The 27,316-nt window shown below is 40.4% G+C and overlaps 1 protein-coding gene across 1 annotated transcript in view; it reads left to right on the top strand.

The window, feature by feature from the left end:
• The window catches only part of LOC126235477 (protein bicaudal C), a 167,366-nt gene that overhangs the window by 35,518 nt on the left and 104,532 nt on the right, over positions 1–27,316 (top strand). Inside the window, exon 3 of the mRNA XM_049944197.1 lies at positions 19,205–19,284. Coding sequence (XP_049800154.1) covers positions 19,205–19,284 — 80 coding nt within the window. The remainder of the gene's footprint in view (positions 1–19,204; positions 19,285–27,316) is intronic.

Raw genomic sequence — 27,316 nt, 5'->3', positions numbered from 1 at the left:
AGGGCTCCGTCTTGAGCGTAGCCCTTTTTGCCATAGCGATCAATCCAATTATGGATTGCATTCCACCTAATGTCTCAGGCTCTCGTTTTGTCGATGACTTCGCGATCTACTGCAGTGCCCAGAGAACATGCCTCCTGGAGCGCTGCCTTCAGCGTTGTCTAGACAGCCTATACTCATGGAGCGTGGCAAATGGCTTCCGGTTTTCTGAAGAGAAGACGGTTTGCATCAACTTTTGGCGATATAAAGCGTTCCTTCCGCCATCCTTACATCTCGGTCCCGTTGTTTTCCCATTCGTGGAAACAACTAAGTTTCTAGGGCTCACACTGGACAGGAAACTTTGTTGGTCTCCACACGTATCTTATTTGGCTGCCCGTTGTACACGTTCCCTTAATGTCCTCAGTTCTTAATGGTTCATCTTGGGGAGCGGATCGCACTGTCCTGCTTCGCTTATATCGGTCCATAGTCCGATCAAAGCTGGATTATGGGAGCCTCGTCTACTCGTCTGCTCGGCCATCCCTCTTACGCCGTCTCAACTCCATCCACCATTGGGGGTTACGTCTTGCGACCGGAGGATTCTACACTAGTCCCGTCGAGAGTCTTTATGCTGAAGCTGCCGAATTACCATTGACCTACCGGCGCGACGTACTGCTTTGTCGGTATGCCTGCCGGTTGTTGTCAATGCCCGACCACCCCTCTCATCAGTCCTTCTTCGCCGATTCTCTCGACCGTCAGTATGGGTTGTATGTGTCTGCCCTGCTGCCCCCTGGAGTCCGCTTTCGTCGCCTGCTTCGACAATTGGATTTTGCCCTCCCTACCACCTTCAGAGAGGGTGAGAGCCCAACACCACCTTGGCTCCAGGCTCCGGTTCATGTTTATCTCGACCTCAGCTCGCTCCCGAAGGAGGGTACTCCGGCTGCAGTGTATTGCTCACGGTTTGTCGAACTTCGTGCGCAACTTGCCAGTCACACCTTTATTTACACTGATGGCTCCAAAACTGACGATGGTGTCGGCTGTGCCTTTGTCGTCGGGGCCGTCACCTTTAAATACCGGCTCCTCGACCAGTGTTCCAGCTTTACGGCCGAGCTTTTTGCTCTCCATCAGGCCGTTCAGTATGCCTGCCGCCACCGCCATTCATCGTATGTACTCTGCTCTGATTCCCTCAGTGCTCTTCAGAGCCTTGGAGCTCCCTATCCGGTCCATCCCTTGGTGCAACGGATCCAGCAGTCCCTCCATTCTTTTGCTGACGATGGCTCTCCTGTCAGCTTTCTGTGGGTTCCCGGCCATGTAGGAGTGCCTGGGAATGAGGCTGCTGATGCTGCAGCCAAGGCTGCAGTCCTCCTGCCTCGGCCAGCCTCGCATTGTGTCCAGTCAACTGACGTTAGTGGGGTTGTTTGTAAGATGCTTGTGTCCTTGTGGTGGAATACTTGGTCATCACTTCAAGGAAACAAGCTCTGGGCAGTAAAACCGTTCCCAACTGCTTGGACAACCTCCTCCCGACCATCTCGGTGAGAAGAGGTCCTTCTGACCAGGTTGCGGATTGGGCATTGCCGGTTTAGCCACCGCTACCTGCTCTCTGGTGACCCAGCCCCGCAGTGCCCTTGTGGTCATGCATTAACAGTGCGCCATGTTTTATTGTTGTGTCCCCGTTTTAGTCAATCTCGTGTTGTCCTGTCTCTGCCATCTACTTTACAGGATATTTTAGCTGATGACGCTCGAGCAGCTGCTCGTGTACTTCGTTTCATTACTTTGACTGGCTTGTCCAAAGACATCTAACTCTTTTACTTATTTTATCTGCATCTTTGTAAGAACTTTCTGGTGTCCCCCCCCCCCCCCCCCCTTGAGTTTTACTAGATTCTATGTGCTCTAACAATTGTGACTGGGTGCTAATGACCTCAGTAGTTGAGCGCCCTTAAACCCCAAACAAAAAAGAGTCCATGTCTTTCAACTGCTACATTCACTTTCCTTTCAATTTCCTAAAACTTTGACAAATTCAGGTAAGATGCCATCTTGGCTTCACCCCGGACCTGCCTTCTGCGTGACCTTAATCAGCTTCCCAAGGATCGTTCACCCCCCCCCCCCCTTCCCCCGCAGTTTATCATTGGGCGTTTGGGCGTTTGCTGCTCTATGCGCACAAATGGAGGATGCCACATTTATTTACACTGATGGCTCCAAGACCCACTTTAGTGTCAGGAGTGCCTATACTACTGATGACACCCCTATTAGATTTTAGCTTCCCGACCAGTGTTCGCTTTTTACTGTGGAGCTTTATGCTGTTCTCCAGGCTGTCCAATATATATATGTCGCCATCAGTGGGTACAGTATATTACATGCTTGGATTCGCTCAGCTCTCTTTTCAACCTCCAAGTTCTTTATCCGATCCACCCTCTGGTCCACTGGACTCAGGACTGCCACCACATTCTCCACTTTGGGGGCATTTCTGTGGCATTCCTCTGGATCCCAGGGCATGTTTGTATGCATGGAAATGAAGCAGATCTAGTGGCAAAGGCTGCTGTCTCTCTTCCTCGATCTGCTGTTAGCGTGGTTCCCTTTGCCGATCTACAGAGTGTTTTATGTCATGTTGCTCTTTTATGGCACATAAATTGGTCTGCAGTCTGGGATAATAAATAATGGGATATAAAATCTCTTCCTGTGCTTGGACCCCTTCCTCCCAGCCTCATTGTTGGGAGGAGGTAAGTTTAACTCGACTCCACATTGGGCACTGTCTTTTTAGCTATCGACATTTTCTTAAGTAGCAATCCTCCTCCGCTTTGCCCCCACTGCTTTCAAATGTGGATGGCAAGACAGCTTTTACTTCTGTGCCCCTATTTTAATCCACTATGCACCTGTTTGCAGCTGTCATCTAATATATCTTCCCTTTTAGCAGATGACACGCACTCGGCCAAATGCGTCCTTGAGTTTATAAGTATTAGTGAGATGGCATCGGTCATTTGAAGCTCTTTTCAGGAAAAACAACCCCCCTTCAGTAGAACTTTTCTAAGATTTCCTTCTGTTTTTAGTTTCCCTCTTCCTTGAGTTTCACTCCCATTGCTGCTGATTTAAATTCCTGTTTTTACCCTTCACTAAGCCCACAGAATGGTCACTTATGGCCATAGCTGTTTTGTGCCCTAGAACCATAATAAAAAAGAACTTTTACACAACACATTTCTTATTTACGATGGAGTGATTATGTATCCTCAGTTGTAGGTAAAATAGAAATGATTAGTGTTGTGTTTGGTCCATGGGAGGCTGTCATAGAAATGCCCAAAAATCTGAATTGGCAAACTCCTTAAGATTGACACAAATTATCCTGAAAAAGTCTAATTAAAAGAATTTCTAGAACCAGTGTTAAATGAAGAATCTGGAGATAATTTTCATCCCGCTCCCATAGAGATTAAGATGAAATTAATTACCACGTTTGCAGAGACATGTAAGTATTCTTTCCTCTCACACTATTTACACAGTTGGGATGGAAAGAAAATGTGATAACCCTGCCATTCACATAAGTGGTTTGTAGAGTGTATATATTCATTTAACTAATTAACAATAATTGAAAATGTAATTAGATGGACAAAAAATCCGCACACCTAGTGTGACAGGAAAAACACACAGTTAAATGTACAAGCTTTAGTAGGCTGTGGCTCCTTATGGCAGAAGAGGGGGGGTGAACAAAACTGACTGTTGAATTTACAAAATAGTGAGTTACAGAAAAATCACCCACAACTGATTAGGGTCTCCTGGTCTGGGGTTAAAAGTGACTTCCATTTCGCTCTCCCCGGACAGTCCTTTTCCTGCAGATTTATTCCTTCCTCTTCTGCCAGAAGGGACTACTGTCTCAGAAAACTTGTGTGTTTCCTTAACTTCGTTTTTTTCTCCTGTCTTCTGCTTGGTGATGGGATTTTTTTTATCTATTCAACTATATTACACTGTATTTTCAAGAATCGATTTTTTCATTGATATGTAACTAACAAGGATGATACAGGAAGATACCTGTACATAAATTTTGATCATTAATTCATTATGTTAAATGCAAATGTACAGGCACAGCAACATATCAAATTCCAGAATTTGCCAGAGAGGACAAGAAGACAGTCTAAACATAAAAACACACATTCAGCTGGCCAAAAAATAATGTACTGCTCAGGGCTGGTCAACTACAGTGATGACATCCTGTATCAATTTACACTTAAGACTGCTTTCTGTTGGCAGTATCAAGGCACACACAATATAGAAAATAAAATAAGAGAACTCTGTAAAGAAAACTGTGGTGAAACATGTCTAGCTGTTAAACAAAAGATTGTCATTAGTCCTACAAATGTATCAGAAGAATAAATGTAAATTTTAAAGTTGTATGTTAATGGGTGGAAGTTACTCTATATGGTTTTCAGACAGATTGGCTGTCAAAATAGGAAAACTACTATGTGGTGCTATAAGTGGTGTCTGATTTTGTTGAAATATCTTTGTCTTGACATTCTACAACAGGCATGCTGAACTGCTGCATTTACTACTTCCTATCACATTATTTCTGGGAAAATGGGCTACACAGTAAGATTAAAGAATAAATTTAAATCTTATAAGATAGGTCAAGGAAAGGAAAACCTATGTTCCTAGTATTTGCAGACTTAGAAAAAGCTTTGACAATGTTGACTGGAAAACTCTTCCAAATTCTGAATGTGGCATGTGTGTAATACAGGAAGTGAAAGGCTATTTACAATTTGTACAGAAACCAGATGGCAGTTATGAGAGTAGAGGGGCCTGAAAGGGAATCAGTAGTTGGGAAGGGAGTGAGGCAGGGTTATAGCCTATCTCCAATGTTGTTCAATCTGTATATTGAGCAAGCAGTAAAGGAGCAAAAGAAAAATTTGGAGTGGGAATTAAAATCCATGGAGAAAAAATTAAAGCTTTGATGTTTGCAGATGACATCGTAATTGTCAGACAGCGAAGGACCTGGAAGAGCAGTTGAATGGAATGGGCAGTATCTTGAAAGGAGATGAACATAAACAAAAGGAAAATGAGGATAATGGGATGTATTCAAATTAAATGTGATGCTCAGGGGATTATATTAGGAAATGAGATACTTAAAGTAATTAATGAGTTTAGCTATTTGGGGAACAAAATAACTGATGATGGTCAAAGTAGAGAGGATATACAATATAGATTGGCTATGGCAAGGAAAGCATTTCCGCAGAAAAGAAATTTATCATAAACTATAGATTTAAGTGTCAAGAAGTCTTTTCTGAAAGTATTTGTATGGAGTGTAGCCCTGTATGAAAGTGAGAAGAAAAGAATAGAAGCTTTCAAAATGTGGTGCTACAGAACAATGCTGAAGATTAGATGGGTAGATTACATAGCTAATGAGGTACTGAATAGAACTGGGAGAATAGGAATTCATCACACAACTTGCCTCGAAGAAGGGATCAGTTAATGAGACACATTTTGATGCATCTAGGGATTACCAATTTAGTATTGGAGGGAGGTGTGGAGGGTAAAAATCATAGAGGGAGACAAATACACTAAGCAGAATCAGGATGATGTAGGTTGCAGTGGTTATTCAGAAGAGAAGGCTTGCACAGGATAGAGTAGCATGGAGAGCTGCATCAAACCAATCTCTGGACTGGAGAAGACAAATCTAAAGAATTAAGTTGTGTCCTTAACATGGGGAGTAGAGATAGCAGTCATTAGATGCTAGTAAACAATGGAGAGAGTGATGCAGACTGTGAACTCCAGCTGTAGACAATGCTCTTAATCTTGTCATAGATGGTACACACAAACTTCAGAGATGGATAAATATCTAGAATGAAATTTTCACTCTACAGCAGTGTGTGTGCTGATATGAAACTTCCTGGCAGATTAAAACTGTGTGCCGGACTGAGACTCTAACTCAGGCCCTTGCCTTTCTTCCAGGAGTGCTAGTCCTGCAAGGTTCGCAGGAGAGCTTCTGTAAAGTTTGGAACGTAGGAGACGAGTTACTGGCAGAATAAAAGCTGTGAGGACGAGGCGTGAGTTGTGCTTGGGTAGCTCAGTTGGTAGAGCACTTGCCTGCGAAAGGCAAAGGTCCCGAGTTCGAGTCTCGGTCCGGCACAGTTTTAATCTGCCAGGAAGTTTCATGGATAAATATATCAGGCACTAAGGCATTGGCATTAAAAAAATGAAGAGCTGTGGGTTACTGGTACCTATCTGAAGGAAAACTTCCACCTATTGTCAGTGTACGAAATTAGTGTTACTCTGGCCAGTAGCATGTTGATTTTCATTCATATATTTTACATTATTCTACCAATAGTAAGTGCAAAGAACAGCGACTAAGGAGCTGCAAAGATAAGAGGCATATTTAAAAAGTAAGGGCTGTTGTACCATAAATATCCTTCAGAAAAAGCTTGTGGCTGTTCGTTTCCTGCAAACTTACCTCACTATCCCATGCAGTCACTGAGCACTTTCAAGTAGTTTTTATGATATACTAGTCTTAAATTGCCTTGCACAAAAGTACAATGCCTGAGAATTCATTTGAACCAGTTAAGTGGTCTTCAGTTAATCACCTTCAAGCCAATGTCCCACAAGCCACTGTTTAAAGTGCAAGAAGAGTTAAGTCGGAGGTGCGAATGGGACTGTTGGATGGGTAGCTGTAAAGTTCCCAACAGAAATGATGGATATTACCCTTGATAATGGCAGCAGTTTGGAACATACATGGTCATGGCAGACAATCCTGGATGAAAGTTTCCCACGGCACTCATTTCAGATGGCATGACTCAGTTTGGTGAGCATTTCACAGTAAAACTTGACTTAGTTGTTGACTCGTATTCCATGAAAGCAACTAAAACAACACAGAAAATAGTTTTTGACTGTAGTAAAGAAACTGCTAGATCTTCTTGGTTTTTTGACAGATAATGGTACCACTGAATTTGCTTCTGATTTTGCATTTGTGTAGGTTTTTCAATATTGTGGGAAAAGAAGTCACCTTACAGCGGTCAGTGCACAGCTTGCACACAGTTTTTGATACCAGAGCTGTCTGTGACATCTGTGTAAGGAGTGCTGTTAAATAAGCAGAATAGGACTACTTCTCATCCAGAGCACAAACTGTGAATTGGGTTGCAGTTTTTGGTCCACTTACTGCACAGTTCAATCAGTTTGGATAATGGTTAAACCCCTCTGTTCATGAGGCACACTCCTAAGGCTACTTATAATGTCTTGAAGTCACTATATAACATTTCATTCACTTATTACTGTAGGCACATGAACTGGATGTAACTCCTAGTGGTAAACCCAAAGTTGCAATGCTCACTATATAACTGGCAGAAGCCAAGACTTCTTAAGCCATAGTTAACTTTCAGCAGTCAAGACTGCTGAAACAAAACCAGAACTTTACTGGTTTTGTAAACAATCAACAAATAGTGCATTTGAACTAGTTTGAGCTGCCAACATGTAAATATCAAAACAGCTGTTTTGATTGCACCTCATATAAATTACTTATGTGAGTTATTCTAAAATGAGAATGTAGGCTTTCTCAGCGAATTTAACTGAAGTCTCAGGTTATCTGCCAAGTTATGCTGGTGCAGTTTCCATGAGTTTCCTACCTACCATCTTCATAAAATGTAAGGTTTATGTCAAAAACATTCCTTCACAGTAGACTCTTCTGCAAAGACCTCAATGAGTTGGTAAATTGCATTGCTCCAGAAGAGATGGCCAGTGGTGGAGTCCTGTTGGGATGGAGTCAGTCTGGGCATCTAGTTCTGATGCTGCCTATCTAATCCACCCACTGATCTATTGCTTTCACAAGGGAGCATTCCTGAGATATCTGTTAGCACCACGCCCCATGAAGATCGCAGATGGAAACTGTTGTTAGAAATATCAAGTTTATCATGGACTTCAATTTCCACTGCCACTTAGACAATCCCAGAACCTGTTGGCCAGGCATAGCACCTTGCCTGTAAATGACAAGTAGGAAACTAATTGAAATACTGACAATTCAATGCCTTGAGTTGACTAATAACTAAGAATATTTCATCAAAGAGTTAGTCTTTGCTTGTACCAAGGAGACAAATGCTAAAGCATTGTGATGTGACAATATACAGGGTACTCAGAAAGGGAGTGGATGTTCCTCCTTGTGAAGCTTCACAAGTTTGAAGAACACTTGGACGAACTAGAATGAGGATCAATAATTTACAACCTTCCGTAATGGAACATATGGTAGTGTCATTCATAAAAGCAAAGAAATAAAGAATGTCAGAAAGCATTTTCACTGCCCAAGAAATATGTGGAGAATAATTATGAAAACGCATTTCTTTGTGTGTTTGTGTAGATGAACAAGCTACGAAACAATTTCCATAATTATGTATTACGTGTGGACTACTTACAGATGAAAAAGCATGAAAAGCAGGCTTACATCATTAACATGGCACTCCTACAGCCTTACAGCTACTTGCAGAACACACACTTTTGTTGTCACAGATGAGTGGCTTTTGACTTGGAACCACAGGTGGTCAGTGATTATTGTGCCACATACAGACTGCTGCACAGAGGTGGTGCCCATGTGAAGAGCCCCTGGCTGGAGTGAGTGGCTCTGTGGTAAATGATCTGCAATGGTTAGTGTCAAACTTAACCATACTGGTGGCTGCAAAACCCCAGCTGTCTCCCCAGATCTAGGTTTGAAGTAGAAAGGAAGGACTCCAACTTTCCCTTACCTGACTACACCACAGAAGAACAGTAAATTCAAAGAAAATAATCCCTTTTGGCAATTAAACCACTGTGGAACATAATGGGGGGAAAATTCAGGGAAGTGAACTCAATTAGCAAAACACTATCACAGGCTTTGTATTTCTATGACATATGATGTTCCCATCACCAATGCTCCTACGAAGAGCCTCAGCATGGCTCAGGGTGGGTTCCATTGCAAGCTCACATCAGACAGATGAAGAGTGAGCTGGGAATAATTTTGTCTGGCTTAAACAGCAGGGGTTGAAACTGGTACTTTTATTTTTTGCTTTCAAAGGGTAATATTGCCTAAAAAGGGAAGTGATGGCTAACTTCTGTATTGTAAAGCCAATTTTTACCTCCTGCCCCCATTGCCACCCCACCCCCAATGTTTTAAATGTTGGTAATCTGAGAATGTCTTCACACTGGGCAAATTATACCAGCTGTGGACACTGCAAATGACTGCTGCATGAGGACACATCATGGATCCAACCACCACCATGTATCAGTGACCACAGTTACCAACTCCCTTGTTGGTTGAGTATTACTCAATTGTCATGCCAGTCCCAGCAGAGAGATATAGTCATCGGCGCCACTGCAGTAGAGTAACACAGCCTTGTACCTCAACGTCAGACAATGCTGGAGGGAGCCAAGAGTTGTTAGCTGTAAAAGTTTTCTCATCCACCCTTTAGTATACAGCCTAGTATCTCCATCCAGAGATGAAATTCTGTAAGAAGTATTAAGATGGAAAAAAAGAGAAACGAGCAAAGGCTAATATGGGTCTTCAGTTCCCAACTGCACTGGACAACCTTGTCCTGTCACTGGTGTTCCAGTTAAACTTGTCGATGGTATACCTAATAGGTCATGCAAATAGGAGTAGAAACAGAAATGTGACTATACTTCTCACCCCCCCTTCAAACTGCTCAGTACACCACCTATCAAAATTCAGACAACTAGTATTTTATCCAGCAATATGCATTATCCTTCAGTAAATTCAGTTGTGTGAAACATATGCCCTGTCGTACATAATCAGAGCACTTGCCCGCGAAAGGCAAAGGTCCCGATTTTGAGTCTCGGTCCGGCACACAGTTTTATCTGCCAGGAAGTTTCATATCAGTGCATACTCTGCTGCAGAGTGAAAATCTCATTCTGGTAATCAATCTATTTTGAAAATAGTGGACTTTGAAAAGGATTTGGGTCCTCTTGTGCATCTGTACTTGTGAAAATGTTTTGTGATAGTGCCACTCACAAGGGAACCTCCCCATCCCACCCCCCTCAGATTTAGTTATAAGTTGGCACAGTGGATAGGCCTTGAAAAACTGAACGCAGATCAATCGAGAAAACAGGAAGAAGTTGTGTGGAACTATGAAAAAATAAGCAAAATATACAAACTGAGTAGTCCATGTGCAAGATAGGCAACATAAAGGACAACCTGAGTTCAGGGGTGCCATGGTCTCCTGGTTAGCATGAGCAGCTGCAGAACGAAAGGTCCTTTGTTCAAATCTTCCCTCTAGTGAAAATTTTAATTTTCAGACAATTATGTGATGCACATGCAGTCACCAGTGTCATATAGAATGTATCTGACATGTTTTCCTGTGGAGGAATCTGTTGACTTATGACCTTGCTATCAAATGTTATCGGTTCCCATTGGAGAGGCACATCCTTTCATCTACTAATCGCATGGGTTTGCGGTGCGGTCGCAAAACACAGACACTAAACTTATTACAGTGAACAGAGACGTCAATGAACGGACAGATCATAACTTAGCGAAAAAAAGAAGTAAATTTTTCACTTGAAGGAAGACTTGAACCTAGGACCTCTCATTCCGCAGCTGCTCACGCTAACCACGGGACCACGGCACTCCTGAGCCTACACTGTCCATGAAGTTGCTTATCATGCACATGGACTACTCAGTTTGTATATTTTGCTTATTTTTTTCATAGTTACACACAACTTCTTCCTGTTTTCTCGATTGATCTGTGTTCAGTTTTTCAAGGCCTATCCACTGTGCCAACTTATAACTAAGTATGAGGGGGGTGTGATGGGGAGGTTCCCTTGTCAGTAAAGGATTTGCTACTGAGGCTTTCTGCATACAGGTAACTATCGATTTTACTCTCCATAATTATTGTCTCCCTCCAAATATGGAATGTACATATCAAGATAGTTAACCTGTTCCATCAGATATCATCTTTCCATCTCCTGGGTGATTTTAGTGCACATGCCCTCTCACCCTCTGAGTTTTTATCTGTAGTTTCCTCTTTTTGGTTGTCAAGTGTTAGATGATCCTATAGTACCCTCCATGCAAAGAACAATGGAGTTCTACATGTGTCTGTGCTGTGTGAGACTACTTTTTTATACACTTCAATGGGTTCAGAGACTGTAGAGTGTGACACCACTGAACCTAGATGTAGACTATTTTGTATTTACTACAGATCTTAAACCAGGAGTTCTGCTGAATGCAAGCTACAGGTGGGAAGTGTAGTTCTGGGCTGGCAGCAGTTACTTCATAATTTCCACTGACAAAACATGTTAAACAATTCTGCCAGTTTAGAATTGCTTATTCACAAACACGACTTGACCTTCACAATGAACTGTTCAGTGTGATTGTTACCTCAATTTTTGTGAACTCTCGATGCCTAGTTGATTTGGCTGCCACTTATCTACCAGCTTAATAAGAAGTGTCAGTTGGAGCTCAACACTCTGATGGTTGTCATGCCTCCTTGGTTGCAGACCATTCTACCCTCCTGGGCTTCATAGGGTGCTTGATTAAACTTGATTGGATTACAGGAAATTGGCAAATGGATTGGTAGTCCCAAAAGCATTAGTTACTGCCACAGTGCACCACTGCGGGATCAGACTTCTGACTAGTGGCTCAAGAACCTGTGAACTGCCTACTTGTAGGTTGGAATTCCTCCTCTACAGATAACACACCAGTTACTGTAGAATTAGGCAGCACATCTCCACAGCAGTCTTGAACAGCAGGGATATTCACCCACTAAAGTGACTCAGGCCTGAAGTCACAGTAAAAATTAATTTGCAGTCTATTCACTCTGACCTCAATCTTCCTCTTGTCAAGTAAACTTCTGCCCATCTCACCCACCTGTCATTTCCTGCCACTCCTCCAGTTCCCCTGCTATGATTTGTACTGGAAAGATCTGTCTGGACTTAACCTGTGAACCAAAAGAAATAATAAACTCCTCACATTTCCATGTTCATTCCTCTGTTTTTCCTAGTTCTCCTGGTCAAAAGTAAACTATACTGATGGCCCAAAAGTCAATCATCACATTGGCTATACCTTCATGCAGTGTGGGGGTTATGAACTAAACTTCATCATACTAGAGCAGTGCTTTTAAAACAGTATTTGTGGCAGTTATTAGTAATTTGCTGTACTTGCACCTGACCTCCGAAAGATTTCCAAAAAATGCTGTGACTAAGCAGTCTACACACAATAAACTAGTGCTATCATCATACCCCATTGGTTTTAAAATTATACAGTTTTATTACTGACCATCTCAATACTACGTGCTCTATTATATTACTCTGAACTTCTAGATTTTGGAAATCTAGGGAATGAATTTCTGATCAGTTTACAAAGATGTTGCTCTCCTGCTGTAAGACCAGCTCCAGGGAGCCTTGGACTGCCTCCGTCAGGCACACTTTCCTTCCCTCATTGCAGGTAAGTATCCTTTTACCAATGCATAAGATGATACCACAAAAGATCATATTTGCTCTCCACAGCTTATTTGTCCTAAAATCTTTCTTATTAAAGGAACAGAAGACCATGATGAGTTCTTTTTAACTCTACTCATCAAACTAGAGTTCACACCTTTAACCCTACTTCAGAAAAGGAAAACAATGAAAGCTCTTAAATACTAGCAAGTTGGCTTAACCACATTTTTTATAAAAGTAATAAATGTTTCCTAAAAGCACAATGTAGCACTATAATACAAATAATACTTAGACACTCACATGTCTTCAGATGCAACAGCAGAACACACAGAAAATGTGATTCATCCCCTCAAGGGGTGCACTACTCACTCATGAGTACATGCTAACCAGCTTAGACTGAATATGCATAAACAGCATGGTGGGGGGGGATGATGGTAGCGATGGAAGCTCTATTTTAAATGGCTGCCACATGGTAAGGGAGATGCAGTTACATTAGATGCCTATGCACAAATGCATCTCTCGTAACTTGTAAGATGCAGATAGTGAGTCTGCAAATCATCATATTAAGAGGTAGTTAACACACACAATAATTCATCAAATGCAAAAATATTAAAAGTATCTCACGAAACAGATGCACAAAAGCTAGCATGGTAGATATCACCTACTATACTGACAGTGTAAAATACAGAGCATGTGTCAAATAGAAATAAAATCTCCTGAGAACCTGTTCAGCAGTATTACCAAAAACTAAACTTAGCTTCTTCAATGTCTTTCTGAAGTAGTGAAGCCTAGGGAAGTAATAGCACTTAGGTTTCTCCTCTCCAACTTTAATCACTTTGTGTGTTGGGAACAGCTGCTACTTCCTGCAACTTTTTTCAGCAGTTACAGATTTTTACTTTGTTTGCCTCTTCAAACAATTTTAATGATGTTGCATACAAGAACTCGTCTGGTTATGAATAACTTCCCCTGCACCCACAATACACAGACTGTGGTGGCATGCTGTGTAGTAAAAAGATGACAATGAAAAAACTTAGTATGCGGGTTTCTAGATGGACTGAGGCAGCTGCCCTTTCAGAATACAGCGGTGGACTTACCCGGTGCTCAGGATGAGAATGTGTTTCTGCAAAAATGCCACATTAATTTGTGTGAACTCTAAAATTTCTGCAGTACTACACTTAGCCTCACTGTGTATGAGAAAGTGACTTAACAGCAAGATTATTTTTATCCCTCAAGCATTCAGTAGTTTGTGTACAAATCACAAAACGCAAGAACTGATGTCAGTGAGAAACTGGTGCTTATAATAGTATTGTACTTCAAAGACACCCCCCCCCCCCCCATGAACCATGGGCCTTGCTGTTGGTGGGGAGGCTTGCGTGCCTCAGCGATACAGATGGCCGTACCGTAGGTGCAACCACAACGGAGGGGTATCTGTTGAGAGGCCAGACAAACATGTTTCCTGAAGACAAACATGTTTCCTGAAGAGGGACAGCAGCCTTTTCAGTAGTTGCAGGGGCAACAGTCTGGATGATTGACTGATCTGGCCTTGTAACATTAACCAAAACGGCCTTGCTGTGCTGGTACTGCGAACGGCTGAAAGCAAGGGGAAACTACAGCCGTAATTTTTCCCGAGGACATGCAGCTTTACTGTATGATTAAATGATGATGGCGTCCTCTTGGGTAAAATATTCCGGAGGTAAAATAGTCCCCCATTCGGATCTCCGGGCGGGGACTACTCAAGAGGACGTCGTTATCAGGAGAAAGAAAACTGGCGTTCTACGGATCGGAGCGTGGAATGCCCGATCCCTTAATCGGGCAGGTAGGTTAGAAAATTAAAAAAGGGAAATGGATAGGTTGAAGTTAGATATAGTGGGAATTAGTGAAGTTCGGTGGCAGGAGGAACAAGACTTTTGGTAAGGTGATTACAGGGTTATAAATACAAAATCAAATAGGGGTAATGCAGGAGTAGGTTTATTAATGAATAAAAAAATAGGAGTGCGGGTTAGCTACTACAAACAGCATAGTGAATGCATTATTGTGGCCAAGATAGACACAAAGCCCATGCCTACTACAGTAGTACAAGTTTATATGCCAACTAGCTCTGCAGATGATGAAGAAATGGATGAAATGTATGATGAGGTAAAAGAAATTATTCAGGTAGTGAAGGGAGACGAAAATTTAATAGTCATGGGTGACTGGAATTCGTCAGTAGGAAAAGGGAGAGAAGGAAACATAGTAGGTGAATATGGATTGGGGGAAGAAATGAAAGAGGAAGCCGCCTTGTAGAATTTTGCACAGAGCATAACTTAATCATAGCTAACACTTGGTTCAAGAATCATAAAAGAAGGTTTTATACCTGGAAGAATCCTGGAGATACTAAAAGGTATCAGATAGATTATATAATAGTAAGAGAGAGATTTAGGAACCAGGTTTTAAATTGTAAGACATTTCCAGGGGCAGATGTGGATTCTGACCACAATCTATTGGTTATGAACTGCAGATTGAAACTGAAGAAACTGCAAAAAGGTGGGAATTTAAGGAGATGGGACCTGGATAAACTGAAAGAACCAGAGGTTGTAGAGTTTCAGGGAGAGCATAAGGGAACAATTGACAGGAATGGGGAATGAAATACAGTAGAAGAAGAATGGGTAGCTCTGAGGGATGAAGTAGTGAAGGCAGCAGAGGATCAAGTAGGTAAAAATAAGAGGGCTAATAGAAATCCTTGGGTAACAGAAGAAATATTGAATTTAATTGATGAAAGGAGAAAATATAAAATGCAGTAAATGAAGCAGGCAAAAAGGAATACAAACGTCTCAAAAATGAGATCAACAAGAAGTGCAAAATGGCTAAGCAGGGATGGCTAGAGGACAAATGTAAGGATGTAGAGGGTTGTCTCACTAGGGGTAAGATAGATATTGCCTACAGGAAAATTAAAGAGACCTTTGGAGAGAAGAGAACCACTTGTATGAATATCTAGAGCTCAGATGGAAACCCAGTTCTGAGCAAAGAAGGGAAGCCAGAAAGGTGGAAGGAGTATATAGAAGGTTTATACAAGGGTGATGTACTTGAAGACAATATTATGGAAATGGAAGAGGATGTAGATGGAGATGAAATGGGAGATACGATACTGCGTGAAGAGTTTGACAGAGCACTGAAAGATCTGAGTTGAAACAAGGCCCCGGGAGTAGACAACATTCCATTGGAACTACTGACAGCTTTGGGAGAGCCAGGCCTAACAAAACTCTACCATCTGGTGAGCAAGATGTATGAGACAGGCGAAATACCCACAGACTTCAAGAATAATATAATAATTCCAATCCCAAAGAAAGCAGGTGTTGACAGTTGTGAAAATTACCGAACTATCAGTTTAATAAGTCACAGCTGCAAAATGCTAACGCGAATTCTTTACAGACGAATGGAAAAACTGGTAGAAGCGGACCTCAGGTAAGATCAGTTTGGATTCCGTAGAAATGTTGGAACACGTGAGGCAATACTAACCTTACGGCTTATCTTACAAGGGAACCTCCCCATCGCACCCCCCTCAGATTTAGTTATAAGTTGGCACAGTGGGTAGGCCTTGAAAAACTGAACACAGATTAATCAAGAAAACAGGAAGAAGTTGTGTGGAACTATGAAAAAAATTAGCAAAATATACAAACTGAGTAGTCCATGCGCAAGATAGGCAACATCAAGGAGAATGTGAGCTCAGGAGCGCCGTGGTCCCGTGGTTAGCGTGGGCACCTGGGGAACGAGAGGTCCTTGGTTAAAGTCTTCCTTAGAGTGAAAATTTTAATTTCTTTATTTTCGCGAAGTTACGATCTGTCCGTTCGTTCATTGAAGTCTCTGTTCACTGTAATAAGTTTAGTGTCTGTGTTTTGCGACCGCACTGCAAAACAGTGTGATTAATAGATGAAAGGACGTGCCTCTCCAATGGGAACCGAAAACATTTGATTGCGAGGTCATAGGTCAACAGATTCCTCCACATGAAAACACGTCTGATACATTCTATATGACACTGGTGACGGCATGTGCTTCACATGACAGGAATATGTTGTGGTCCCACCTAACTTGTACACTTGGCAAAAGATTCTTCTACCTTGCCCGATTTAGGTTTTCTTGTGGATGTGATAATCACTTCCAAAAAAGTGATGAAAAGATAAGTTTGTCACATAACCTGCAACAAATGAATGCAACAGTTTAACAGTCGCGCAGTTTTGCCTGTGCTCTATCAAAACATATGTTTTTAACGTTTTCAAATTTTTCCGTGTGTAGACCGTCAAATCCTGCATATGTCCAAGCAAATCTGAACATGTCCTGGAATTTTGGAGAGCGAAGTTGATTATGTGTGAGTGCCTGAACTTTGATAATTGTCTGAAAACAAAAAATTAAAATTTTCACTCGAGGGTAGACTTGAACCAAGGACCTTTCATTCCGCAGGTGCTCACGCTAACCACGGGACCACAGTGCTCCTGAGCTCACACTCTCATTGATGTTGCATATCCTCCGCATGGACTACTCAGTTTGTATATTTTGCTTATTTTTTTTCATAGTTCCACACAACTTCTTCCTGTTTTCTCGATTGATCTGTGTTCAGTTTTTCAAGGCCTATCCACTGTGCCAACGTATTACTAAATCTGAGGGGGGTGCGATTGGGAGGTTCCCTTGTTAGAAGAAAGATTAAGAAAAGGCAAACCTACGTTTCTATCATTTGTAGACTTAGAGAAAGCTTTTGACAACGTTTACTGGAATACTCTTTCAAATTCAGAAGTTGACAGGGGTAAAATACAGGGAGCGAAAGGCTATTTACAATTTGTACAGAAACCAGATGGCAGTTATGAGTCGAGGACATGAAAGGGAAGCAGTGGTTGGGAAAGGAGTGAGACAGGGCTGTAGCCTCTCCCCGATGTTATTCAATCTGTATATTGAGCAAGCAGTAAAGGAAACAAAAGAAAAATTCGGAGTAGGTATTAAAATTCATGGAGAAGAAGTAAAAACTTTGAGGTTCGCCGATGACATTGTAATTCTGTCAGAGACAGCAAAGGACTTGGAAGAGCAGTTGAATGGAATGGACAGTGTCTTGAAAGGAGGATATAAGATGAACATCAATGAAAGCAAAACAAGGATAATGGAATGTAGTCTAATTAAGTCGGGTGGTGCTGAGGGAATTAGATTAGGAAATGAGACACTTAAAGTAGTAAAGGAGTTTTGCTATTTAGGGAGCAAAATAACTGATGATGGTCGAAGTAGAGAGGATATAGAATGTAGACTGGCAATGGCAAGGAAAGCGTTTCTGAAGAAGAAAAATTTGTTAACATCGAGTATAGATTTAAATATCAGGAAGTCATTTCTGAAAGTATTTGTATGGAGTGTAGCCATGTATGGAAGTGAAACATGGACGATAAATAGTTTGGACAAGAAGAGAATAGAAGCTTTCGAAATGTGGTGCTACAGAAGAATGCTGAAGGTAAGGTGGGTAGATCACATAACTAATGAGGAGGTATTAAATAGAATTGGCGAGAAGAGGAGTTTGTGGCACAACTTGACTAGAAGAAGGGATCGGTTGGTAGGACATGTTTTGAGGCATCAAGGGATCACAAATTTAGCATTGGAGGGCAGCGTGGAGGGTAAAAATCGTAGAGGGAGACCAAGAGATGAATACACTAAGCAGATTCAGAAGGATGTAGGCTGCAGTAGGTACTGGGAGATGAAGAAGCTTGCACAGGATAGAGTAGCATGGAGAGCTGCATCAAACCAGGACTGAAGACCACAACAACACTTCAAAGACATGCAAATATGTTGAAGCTGTGTATAATAGAAAAGTAATTTTTTAAAAAAGAAAAATGGTAAGCTTAAGGACTAACTTTAGGTCCTTTTCTGTTTATACACCACACTGAGGACTAATTATCCTACATAAGCATCACGTTAAAACATATGCTGACGATATGTATGGCATATGTTTAGCTCAGAAATCTGTGATAACTACAGAGATATAAAATTTCCTTGAAAAGTCAGATTCCTTTTATGAATGAACTCCTGAGGAGAAAGTGCAGCTAGCTAGGACTGCTGATAAACAGAACAAAAGTATAAAAATGTATTCTTAGGTTTCCTATAATCAGAATAGCTCCACATCTTAATAATGGAGCATTAAAAGTTGTTGACCTTCCCTTGGTATGCTCCTTTCTGTCTCTTGGAGTCTGCTTTTGAGGGGGTTTTATCCATGATTCTTATTGATGTTTCGTAATATAAAGTAAAGCCAAGAACTTGAAAAACCTGCTTATTAGTTTTAATATTCTGATGATTTATTACGTCAATACCTTAATGTTAGTCATTTCATAATTACAATAACATGAACACTTTCATACAAGCAGCATGAGGCTGACACTGATAGCAAAAAGCCCAAATATCAAACAAGCAGTACATAACACCCTACTAAATTTATCAAAATCATTGAGTGGCAAAAATTTTTGAAAGGAGCATCAGCAATGTCTTCCATTGATAACCTCAAAAACATCAAACTTAAATGAATTTGCCATAGAAATGCACTGAAAAAAGTCTTAAAATGTAAATATGTAAATTACACAATGCAGCATGAAATTGCATCACTTTTGTAATATCAGATATATCTTTGACACAGAAGTAACATGGATTCAAATAACATTACATTGCGCAGTCATGTAAATAAATGATAAAAATGAAAAAAATTACTTCTGAATGGAAATAAAGGTCCTGTGAAATTAACAGCATTAGTAATTAAATTGGAGCTAGGTTGTCCTTATGGATTCTGAAAAACATTTATATAATTTGTTAAAGCAATATTGCACTAACAATAAGTAATTAAATTAGTTACTTGTTGCAGATCCACATATTCGTGTTGCTGGTCGACCTTCAGATGTGAAAAATGCCAAAGACATGGTGATGTCTGTTTTTGACACACGAGTGAGTAAACTTCATCTTTTACACATTCAAAATCAATAACCTTGGAGAAAACATTTGTTCGTGGAGATGGTTATGGTGATCTCACACATTCCTGTAGAATCATAAGTAAATATATTATGCAAAACAGTGAATCTATTCTTCCCCCTCATTATCAAACACCCGTACATGTGGGATTCATCCATCAGTACAGGATATAATAAAGTTTTGGCTTCATACAGTATTTGCTTTAATAGTTTCTCAGATCTACAGTTAATCTGCATTGCAAAGATAATGCTTACAAAACATATCCAACTGCAGCATACTGTAAAGTGTTTTGTGGTTACTAACTAAATTTAGCTGAAATCTTGCTGCTTTTATCACTTCAAATTTCTTTTGTCACTCTGAATTGTAATACATCACAAGACTCAATTAATGGGACAGAAGAAACTTCCAAATGAAACACAGGTTCACAAAAACACATCATATGGCCATTACCTTGTTCCTTTGAGCAGTCACATGTACGTATATGGATGTTATCATTAAGTTAGTGATTCATCTGAACTCTACACTCATTGCATAGTACATTATATAAAACTGTATCTGTAATAGAGAAAATTAGTAGATATGTCTATCTCCCCTTTCCCTGTTGCCAAGCCTTAAGTGACATTTATTCCTGTCACATAGTCACATGCTTAACTGTGGTAGGTCTTGTTCTAGTTCATGACATTGAAACTGACAAGGGTTGCAACATTAAAATGAAAATTCTGGTGGTGGTCAGAAAAGACAGACTGAATAAAATTGCTGATGGTATATTTGTGTTTGTTAGAAGCAGTTTATTTTGTAGTGAAATTGAAGAAGATAGTTCCTGTGACTTTTGTGGGTGGAGGGTATACTCGGCAACTGGAATTAACTGGTTGCTTCTAGTGGTCTTCTGATTCACATAGAGTACTTGCTGAAGGTTTCAAGAAAAATTAGAATTTAAAATGAGAACAGCAATCAGTCAAACTTTTTTTTGCAGGTTTCATTTGACAAATCTAGATTCCAGCCACTGCCTAGCCATTATCAATGCTAAAAAAATAATGGTAGTAAATCATCAGGCGATAGTATAAAAAGTGAAAACTCGTGCCATAACCTATATGGCTTAGACATTGATTACATCCCACCTTTTTATAGTATCGATTAAAGTTAAGTCACTGCCCTGTTGTTCGGGCTTCTGTCACATTTATTTAAAGACTACAGTATAATGAAGGTAGGCTTTGTGGAGAACACACAGATTGGCTGTGGTGCCATCTATATGAACTACATAATATGTAGCACTCGAAAGAAAGCAGTTAGGATCTTTCTTTTTATTAATTCAATACCTGCTTCCTTTGAGTGTTACATATTACACAGTTCATATAGAGGGCACTACACAACCAATCGATGTGTTCTCCTCAAAGCCTACCTCCATTATACGGTAGTCTTGAAAGAAATGACAGAAGCCCAAACAGGGGACTGACATACCAGAACTTGCATAGATACTATAAAATGGTGGTATGTAATCTAATGTATAAGCCATATGGATTATGGCATAAGTTGTAACTTTTTATACTATGGCAGGACTATGTACTTCTACATCTACATCCATACTCCGCAAGCCACCTGACGGTGTGTGGCGGAGGGTACCCTGAGTACTTCTATCGGTTCTCCCTTCTATTCCAGTCTCGTATTGTTCGTGGAAAGCAGGATGTCAGTATGCTTCTGTGTGGGCTCTAATGTCTCTGATTTTATCCTCATGGTCTCTTCGCGAGATATACGTAGGAGGGAGCAATATACTGCTTGACTCTTTGGTGAAGGTATGTTCTCGAAACTTTAACAAAAACCCGTACCAAGCTACTGAGCGCCTCTCCTGCAGAGTCTTCCACTGGAGTTTATGTATCATCTCCGTAATGCTTTCACGATTACTAAATGATCCTGTAACGAAGCGCACTGCTCTCCGTTGGATCTTCTCTCTTCTATTAACTCTGTCTGGTATGGATCCCACACTGTTGAGCAGTATTCAAGCAGTGGGCGAACAAGCGTACTGTAACCTACTTCCTTTCTTGTATTTCTCAGCAATGATAATGGCTAGCACTAGCCGAAATCTAAATTTGCTGGATAAAACCTGCAAGAAAGACGAATGACTGCTGCACTGTCATTTGAAAGCAATATCACAACTGCTTCGTAAACTCCCATTCCTAATGGGAGGCAGCCTGATGAAAATTAAAGACTCATTTTGAATAAAAACCTGCTCATACTACTATAATTGATAGTGACTCCAATTTGCCCTGAAAGTGCTGGTGAAAGTCAATTTTTAAAGTGACTACTAGCCAAAAAAACACCATCCAAAATTTCAATGAATACTTTCTCCAAAAATTTTGAGCAATAATTTTAGGAGCCCTTATAAAGTGCACTTGTTTGTGGTAACAACTTTTCACAGTAAACAATCCTGAACACAAAGAGCTTAATGATGGATATAGGGATTAGTGGTCAGAAGATTGTTTTAGCAAGGTTGACAACCATGACATGGAAATCTGTCAAAAATACTTATCTAAAAAATCAGACAAAAATCTATTTGACAGCTTACTTTCAGACAGTCTAACTATATAACTGCCAACCAAATCTGGCTGAAATTCAAAGAAACGGTGTTAACAGCAACTGATACTTACATAAATGTGGAGTCTATTCTTTTGGACTCGTCAGAACACATACACCACATGTACATGCATCAGCAAGGTGTGTTGTTTGATGATGCATTCTTTCTGTGCGGGTGCACACAAAGCCTGATCACTTGTGGGAATCCAAAAGGGTGACTGAGGGCTTCATTGGTAGGTTACGCTGCACAAGTAATGCGCAACAGGCCGGGAATTTGGGTTGGCTGGGAAATGTGCTCAGATGATTAAAGTGGATGGGGTGACTGGTCACATTAAGTGGTACATCTGTGTTAGTCCCAGTTTGGCACAAGTTTTCACCTCTTGCCACTGACAAATTTCAATGCCCAAATGCAGCTAATGTCAATGAAAACCTTTGAACAGCAATGGTGTTTTGCACTAGTTAGTTAAACGTATGTCCCATGTACACAAAACAGGGTAAGAGACTTGTGGAATCAATGAGGAAAGTAGATTATATTTAAAAGAACACTCACTATTAACAACCTTTTACACATGCTCAAAACTTAGTGTGGATGTCAATGGACTAAGCTTTCATTGTTTTCTCAATGAGACTGTCTCAAAATCTGACACAAAATAAAACTTCTAGTTGTATGTGAAGTATACCAGCAGCAAGACAAATAAGTACCTTCACTGCAAGATAGCAATGATAGTGAACATGTTACTGGTGATGGGACTACAAAACTTGAGTTACTAAACAAAGCTTCCCAAAATACCTTCAACAGAGGTGGTGGTGGTGGTGGTGATCATGTAAATCCATATTATTAAACATCTTTCTCTCAATCAGATACAACTACAGGTTGTGTGTCTAAAGGCTTCCAGAAACACAATCTGGTTTTCAATATTTTGTGTTATTGACGCATTTTAAAAATTTAAAATGCTGTCACCTACTGTTTAAGAGGTATAACCTTACATTAAAGGTTTAACACAGTAAGACAAATATTAAAACTAGAAACTCCATCTGTCTTGAGGAAATATAGCTCAGTATGTGCAAATAACCCTGACTACACTCATCTAGTATTAAAGTGAGAGCAGTTAGTGACTTCAAACAGAATTTACACATTAATTCAAACATTGACGAAACTATTTCTTGTTGACAGTTCCAAAAAATGATTAAAGGTGAAAAGTTTACCTTTTCTAACATTTTTGTTCATGCAGTAAAATGACTGCATCAGGCACAATGATTTATTACTTTTTACCACAAACTCCATTCACAACACTGTTTGCAAACAGTATTGACATCTTTCACCCAGTATACCTGCAAAATTACCTCTCCAGACAACACACATTGCAGGAGATACAAACAGTGGGGTTCATGAAACACCTGCTTTGGTTCAAAATGAATTATGGATTACCTGACCAGTTTTAGCATTTCATAAAAAGAGCACTTGGACATCAAACTTGAAGCATAATTTAAAGCCTTTCCTAAGCTTTTTTATATGCAAGAGTTCAATTATTCAAAGAATTGGGTATTTTGTAGTATTCTAAAATTTAAATCCAGAACAGCTATCAACATGATGAATGTGGAAGCAGATTCCCTCAGAGTAATGAAGCAACAAAATTCACTTAAAAAGAGAGTCCTTCAGTTGTATGCAAATTTGGTTCCTTTCAGATGATGTTGATAAAATAAGTCCATTTTTGGCAGCCATATACAACTGCTCACTTGATGAACTATTCATATCAACATACAAGAAAGGAAATAGTAGTTGTACGCTGAATTATTGACAAATATTGTGGACAAAATGTGCAATAGGATTAAGTGTTCCTACCTTAAGAGTTACCTCAAACAAAATTACTATTCACATGTAACAAGCAAGTCAGAAAAGGTGTTTCTTGTGAACAGTTGGCCCTTCAAAAACACAAAAAATGGCTACTATCAACATGGACCCGAAGTTCATCCCACATTTCTTGGGTTCCAGAATGTTATGGACAACATTATTCAAAAGTGACTTCAAATCAAACTGTGTGCCTATGTAATATTGTTTCTGTTGGGCAAATGGATTTGTCATTCCCTATTAGAAAGGCCACAGTTAGTAGTAACGGACAGAAAGTCAAAGAATGAAACCTAAGTGGCATCTGGGATCTATGCCCTCTGCTGTTAATAATCCACACACACACACACACACACACACACACACACACACACACACACACACACACGTGCTACTAATGCATGCCAAGGAGTAGATGACTCTTCCCTTGGGCATTAGGACTCTCGGCAATGACAATTGTGCCAGATGACCTTGATTGCAGCTGGTGACTGTTGGATGACCCCTGGATCAGAGATCATCACTTCAAGGCACTCATTTCACACACAGAACACATTAAATTACACCAAATCCTTCACAGTTCTGACCTGGCCGTTTCATCATGTAGAAATTTCAATATGGACAGTTACAACCATACTGCTTTCCCTACTCTGGCTACTCTTTAGGAAGAGCAATACGCAAGATGACTGGGAGAAACAAATACACCCAGTATTTACTGTATAATGAAACTGAAGGGGATATTCCTGCTGTGACACATTTTTGTGAAACATACTAAAAATAAACTTGGAGAAGTTGATTCACTGGGTTAAATGCACAATGCACCATTACTGATGAAAGCATCAAAATCTGTGATTACTCTGCAATTCACAATTAAGTGTCTGGCAAAGTGTTCAATGAACCACCTTCAAGCTGCCTCTACCGTTCCACTCTCGTAAGGCACATGGGAAAAATGAGCACTCAGATTTTTCTGTGTGAGCCCTGATTTCTCTTCTTTTATCATGGTCATTTATCCCTATATAGGTAGGTGCCAACAGAACGTCTTTGCAATCAGAGGAGGAACCTGTCTTAACTGACATAATTAATTTTTTCCTCGTGAACAATATACCCCACTGCATGGAAAAGAAGCATAATTCGACCCATCCCTAAGATCGAAAACCCGCAATTGCCTAGTGATTACCGACCAATTAGCATACTGCCTGCTGTTTCCAAAGCACTTGAATATATTGTTCATGACCAAATCACTGAACACTTGCATGAATTCAGCCTATATGACAAATTTCAATCCGGTTTCTGTAAACATCACAGCACAAACACTGCTCTAATTAAAGTAACTGATGACCTTAAATATGCCATCGACAATCGAAAGGCAACAATATTGATGCTACTGGACTTCAGCAAAGCTTTTGACACTGTTAACTTTGACATATTGCTCAGAAAAATGCAACAGCTTAATTTCTCAGATAGTGCAATGAGATGGTTTGAAAGCTACTTAAGACAGACAGCAATGTGTTGTATGAAAAATCTTCCTGGAAACATGTTTCCTCAGGAGTGCCACAAGGATCAGTCTTAGGACCACTTTTGTTTTCTATATATGTCAACGATATTTCGTCGGTTCTGTCCTGTAAATATCATTTCTATGCCGACGACCTCCAGCTCTACCTAAGCGTCAGACCTGAAGATGTAAACACTGCAATCGCTCAGATGAATGATGATCTGTCTTCAGTAGTGACATGGGCGAAAAACCTGGGGCTTAAACTAAATGCAAAAAAGACGCAAGTAATCTTAATAGCCCATCAGAAATTAATAAGTTCAGATTTCCGCGTACGGCTACCTCCTATTCTGCTCGATGGTACTCCAATACCATATCAGAAAACAGTTAAGAACTTGGGTGTAACTTTGGATGAGCATCTCAACTGGGTGGAGAATACAGTCGCAGTGTGCCGAAAGACGTCTGCTTGTCTCTATGCTCTCAAAAAGTTTCGGAACATATTTCCACAGGACTTGAAACGTCGGCTCGTGCAAGCACTCGTTCCACCAAACCTCCACTATTGTGATGTGATTCAACAAGGCATGAGTAGTGAAAACAAAAGATGGCTAGAACTAACCATGAATGCCTGTGTGCATTACACCTGCAACATTCGCTGATACGATCATGTTAGTGCTTCATACTCCGAGCTAGGGTGGCTGCGGCCGGACAAATTGCGTGATTCCTCGTCGTGCAAGCACCCCAGTACCTTGCTTCAAAGATTAAAAACCTGTCATGCCATCACAATCGAAACACAAGGTCACTCTTATTTGGTATACTAACTGTGCCCACTCAAAAAACAAACTTTTGCAAACTCCTTCTCAGTTGCCGCTGTCCGCCTCTGGAACAAACTGCCCCTTACCTTGCGCAAAATTCAATCTCCTGCTGCTTTTAAGAAGTTGAAGCATTTCCTACTATCATCCTCATAACGTTCTCCACAAAATTAATGTACAAGGCCCATCCTCTCATCTGTCAAATAGCAAACCTAGCGTCTGCTATCTTGCTCCTGAGATGCCTTCCTCTTCATCTATCTCTATTAGCCACGCAATCTTCTTTTCCTTTATATTTCCTTAATTATGTTTCATCATGTCTCTCTATTCTTCTCCTCTCTTTACCATGAGTCTCCCTCATACTCCCTGCTGCTAGCACTCCTATCTAAAATCTGTCTCTTCAATAATGTCTAATTATAACAGTACTTATGATCTACGAATATAAACTCTATATGTATGTATTTTTCCAGGTGTGCCTTTCTAATTGTTTATTTCACTTTTTGTACTAGATGTAGTTTAACATGCCTACTAAAACATATGAATGTAAAATAAGTAGAATGCCTGGTTAGATGTAAGAGAGGGCCTGATGGCCCTAATCTTGCCAGGTTAAATAAATTCCTGTATAGTGTCTGTGGCACTGTCTTCCCTACTTCGCAATAATACAAAACGAGCTGCCCTTCTTTGAACTTTTTTGATGTCATCCATCAGTCACACCTGATGCGGATTCCACACTGCATATCAATATTCCACAATAGGGCAGGATGTGTGGTGTAAGCAGTCTCTCTTAGCTCTGTTAGACCTTCTAAGTGTTCTACCAATGAATTGAAGTCTTATATTTGCTCTACCCAAAACATTGTGATCATTTCAGTTTAGGTTATTTGTAATTGTAATCCCTAAGTATTTAGTTGAATTTACAGCCTTCAGAATTGTGACTTACTGTGTAATTGAAATTCTTTTAGTACTCATGTTAATAACTTAACACTATTCTTTATTCAGGGTTGATTGCCACTTTTGCACCACATAGATATCTTGTCTAAATCATTTTGCAATTCGTTTTGGTCATCTGATGACTTAAAAAGATAGTAAATGACAGCATCATCTGCAAATAATCTAAGAGGGCTACTCAGATTTTCTCCTATGTCTTTAATATAGATCTTTTGCTTAACCTACAGCCCCTCAGCCACTGACAATTTCCCCACACAGTGAGGTGGCACAATGGTTAGAACACTGGACTCACATTCAGGACGACGACTGTTCAAACCCACATCTGACTATCCTGATTGTTTTCTGTGGTTTCTCTAA

This window comes from Schistocerca nitens, chromosome 2, assembly GCF_023898315.1.
Source record: "Schistocerca nitens isolate TAMUIC-IGC-003100 chromosome 2, iqSchNite1.1, whole genome shotgun sequence".
NCBI lineage: Eukaryota > Metazoa > Arthropoda > Insecta > Orthoptera > Acrididae > Schistocerca > Schistocerca nitens.
The sequence above is the reverse complement of the archived record's forward strand: the minus strand, read 5'-3'. Positions and strand labels throughout refer to the sequence as shown.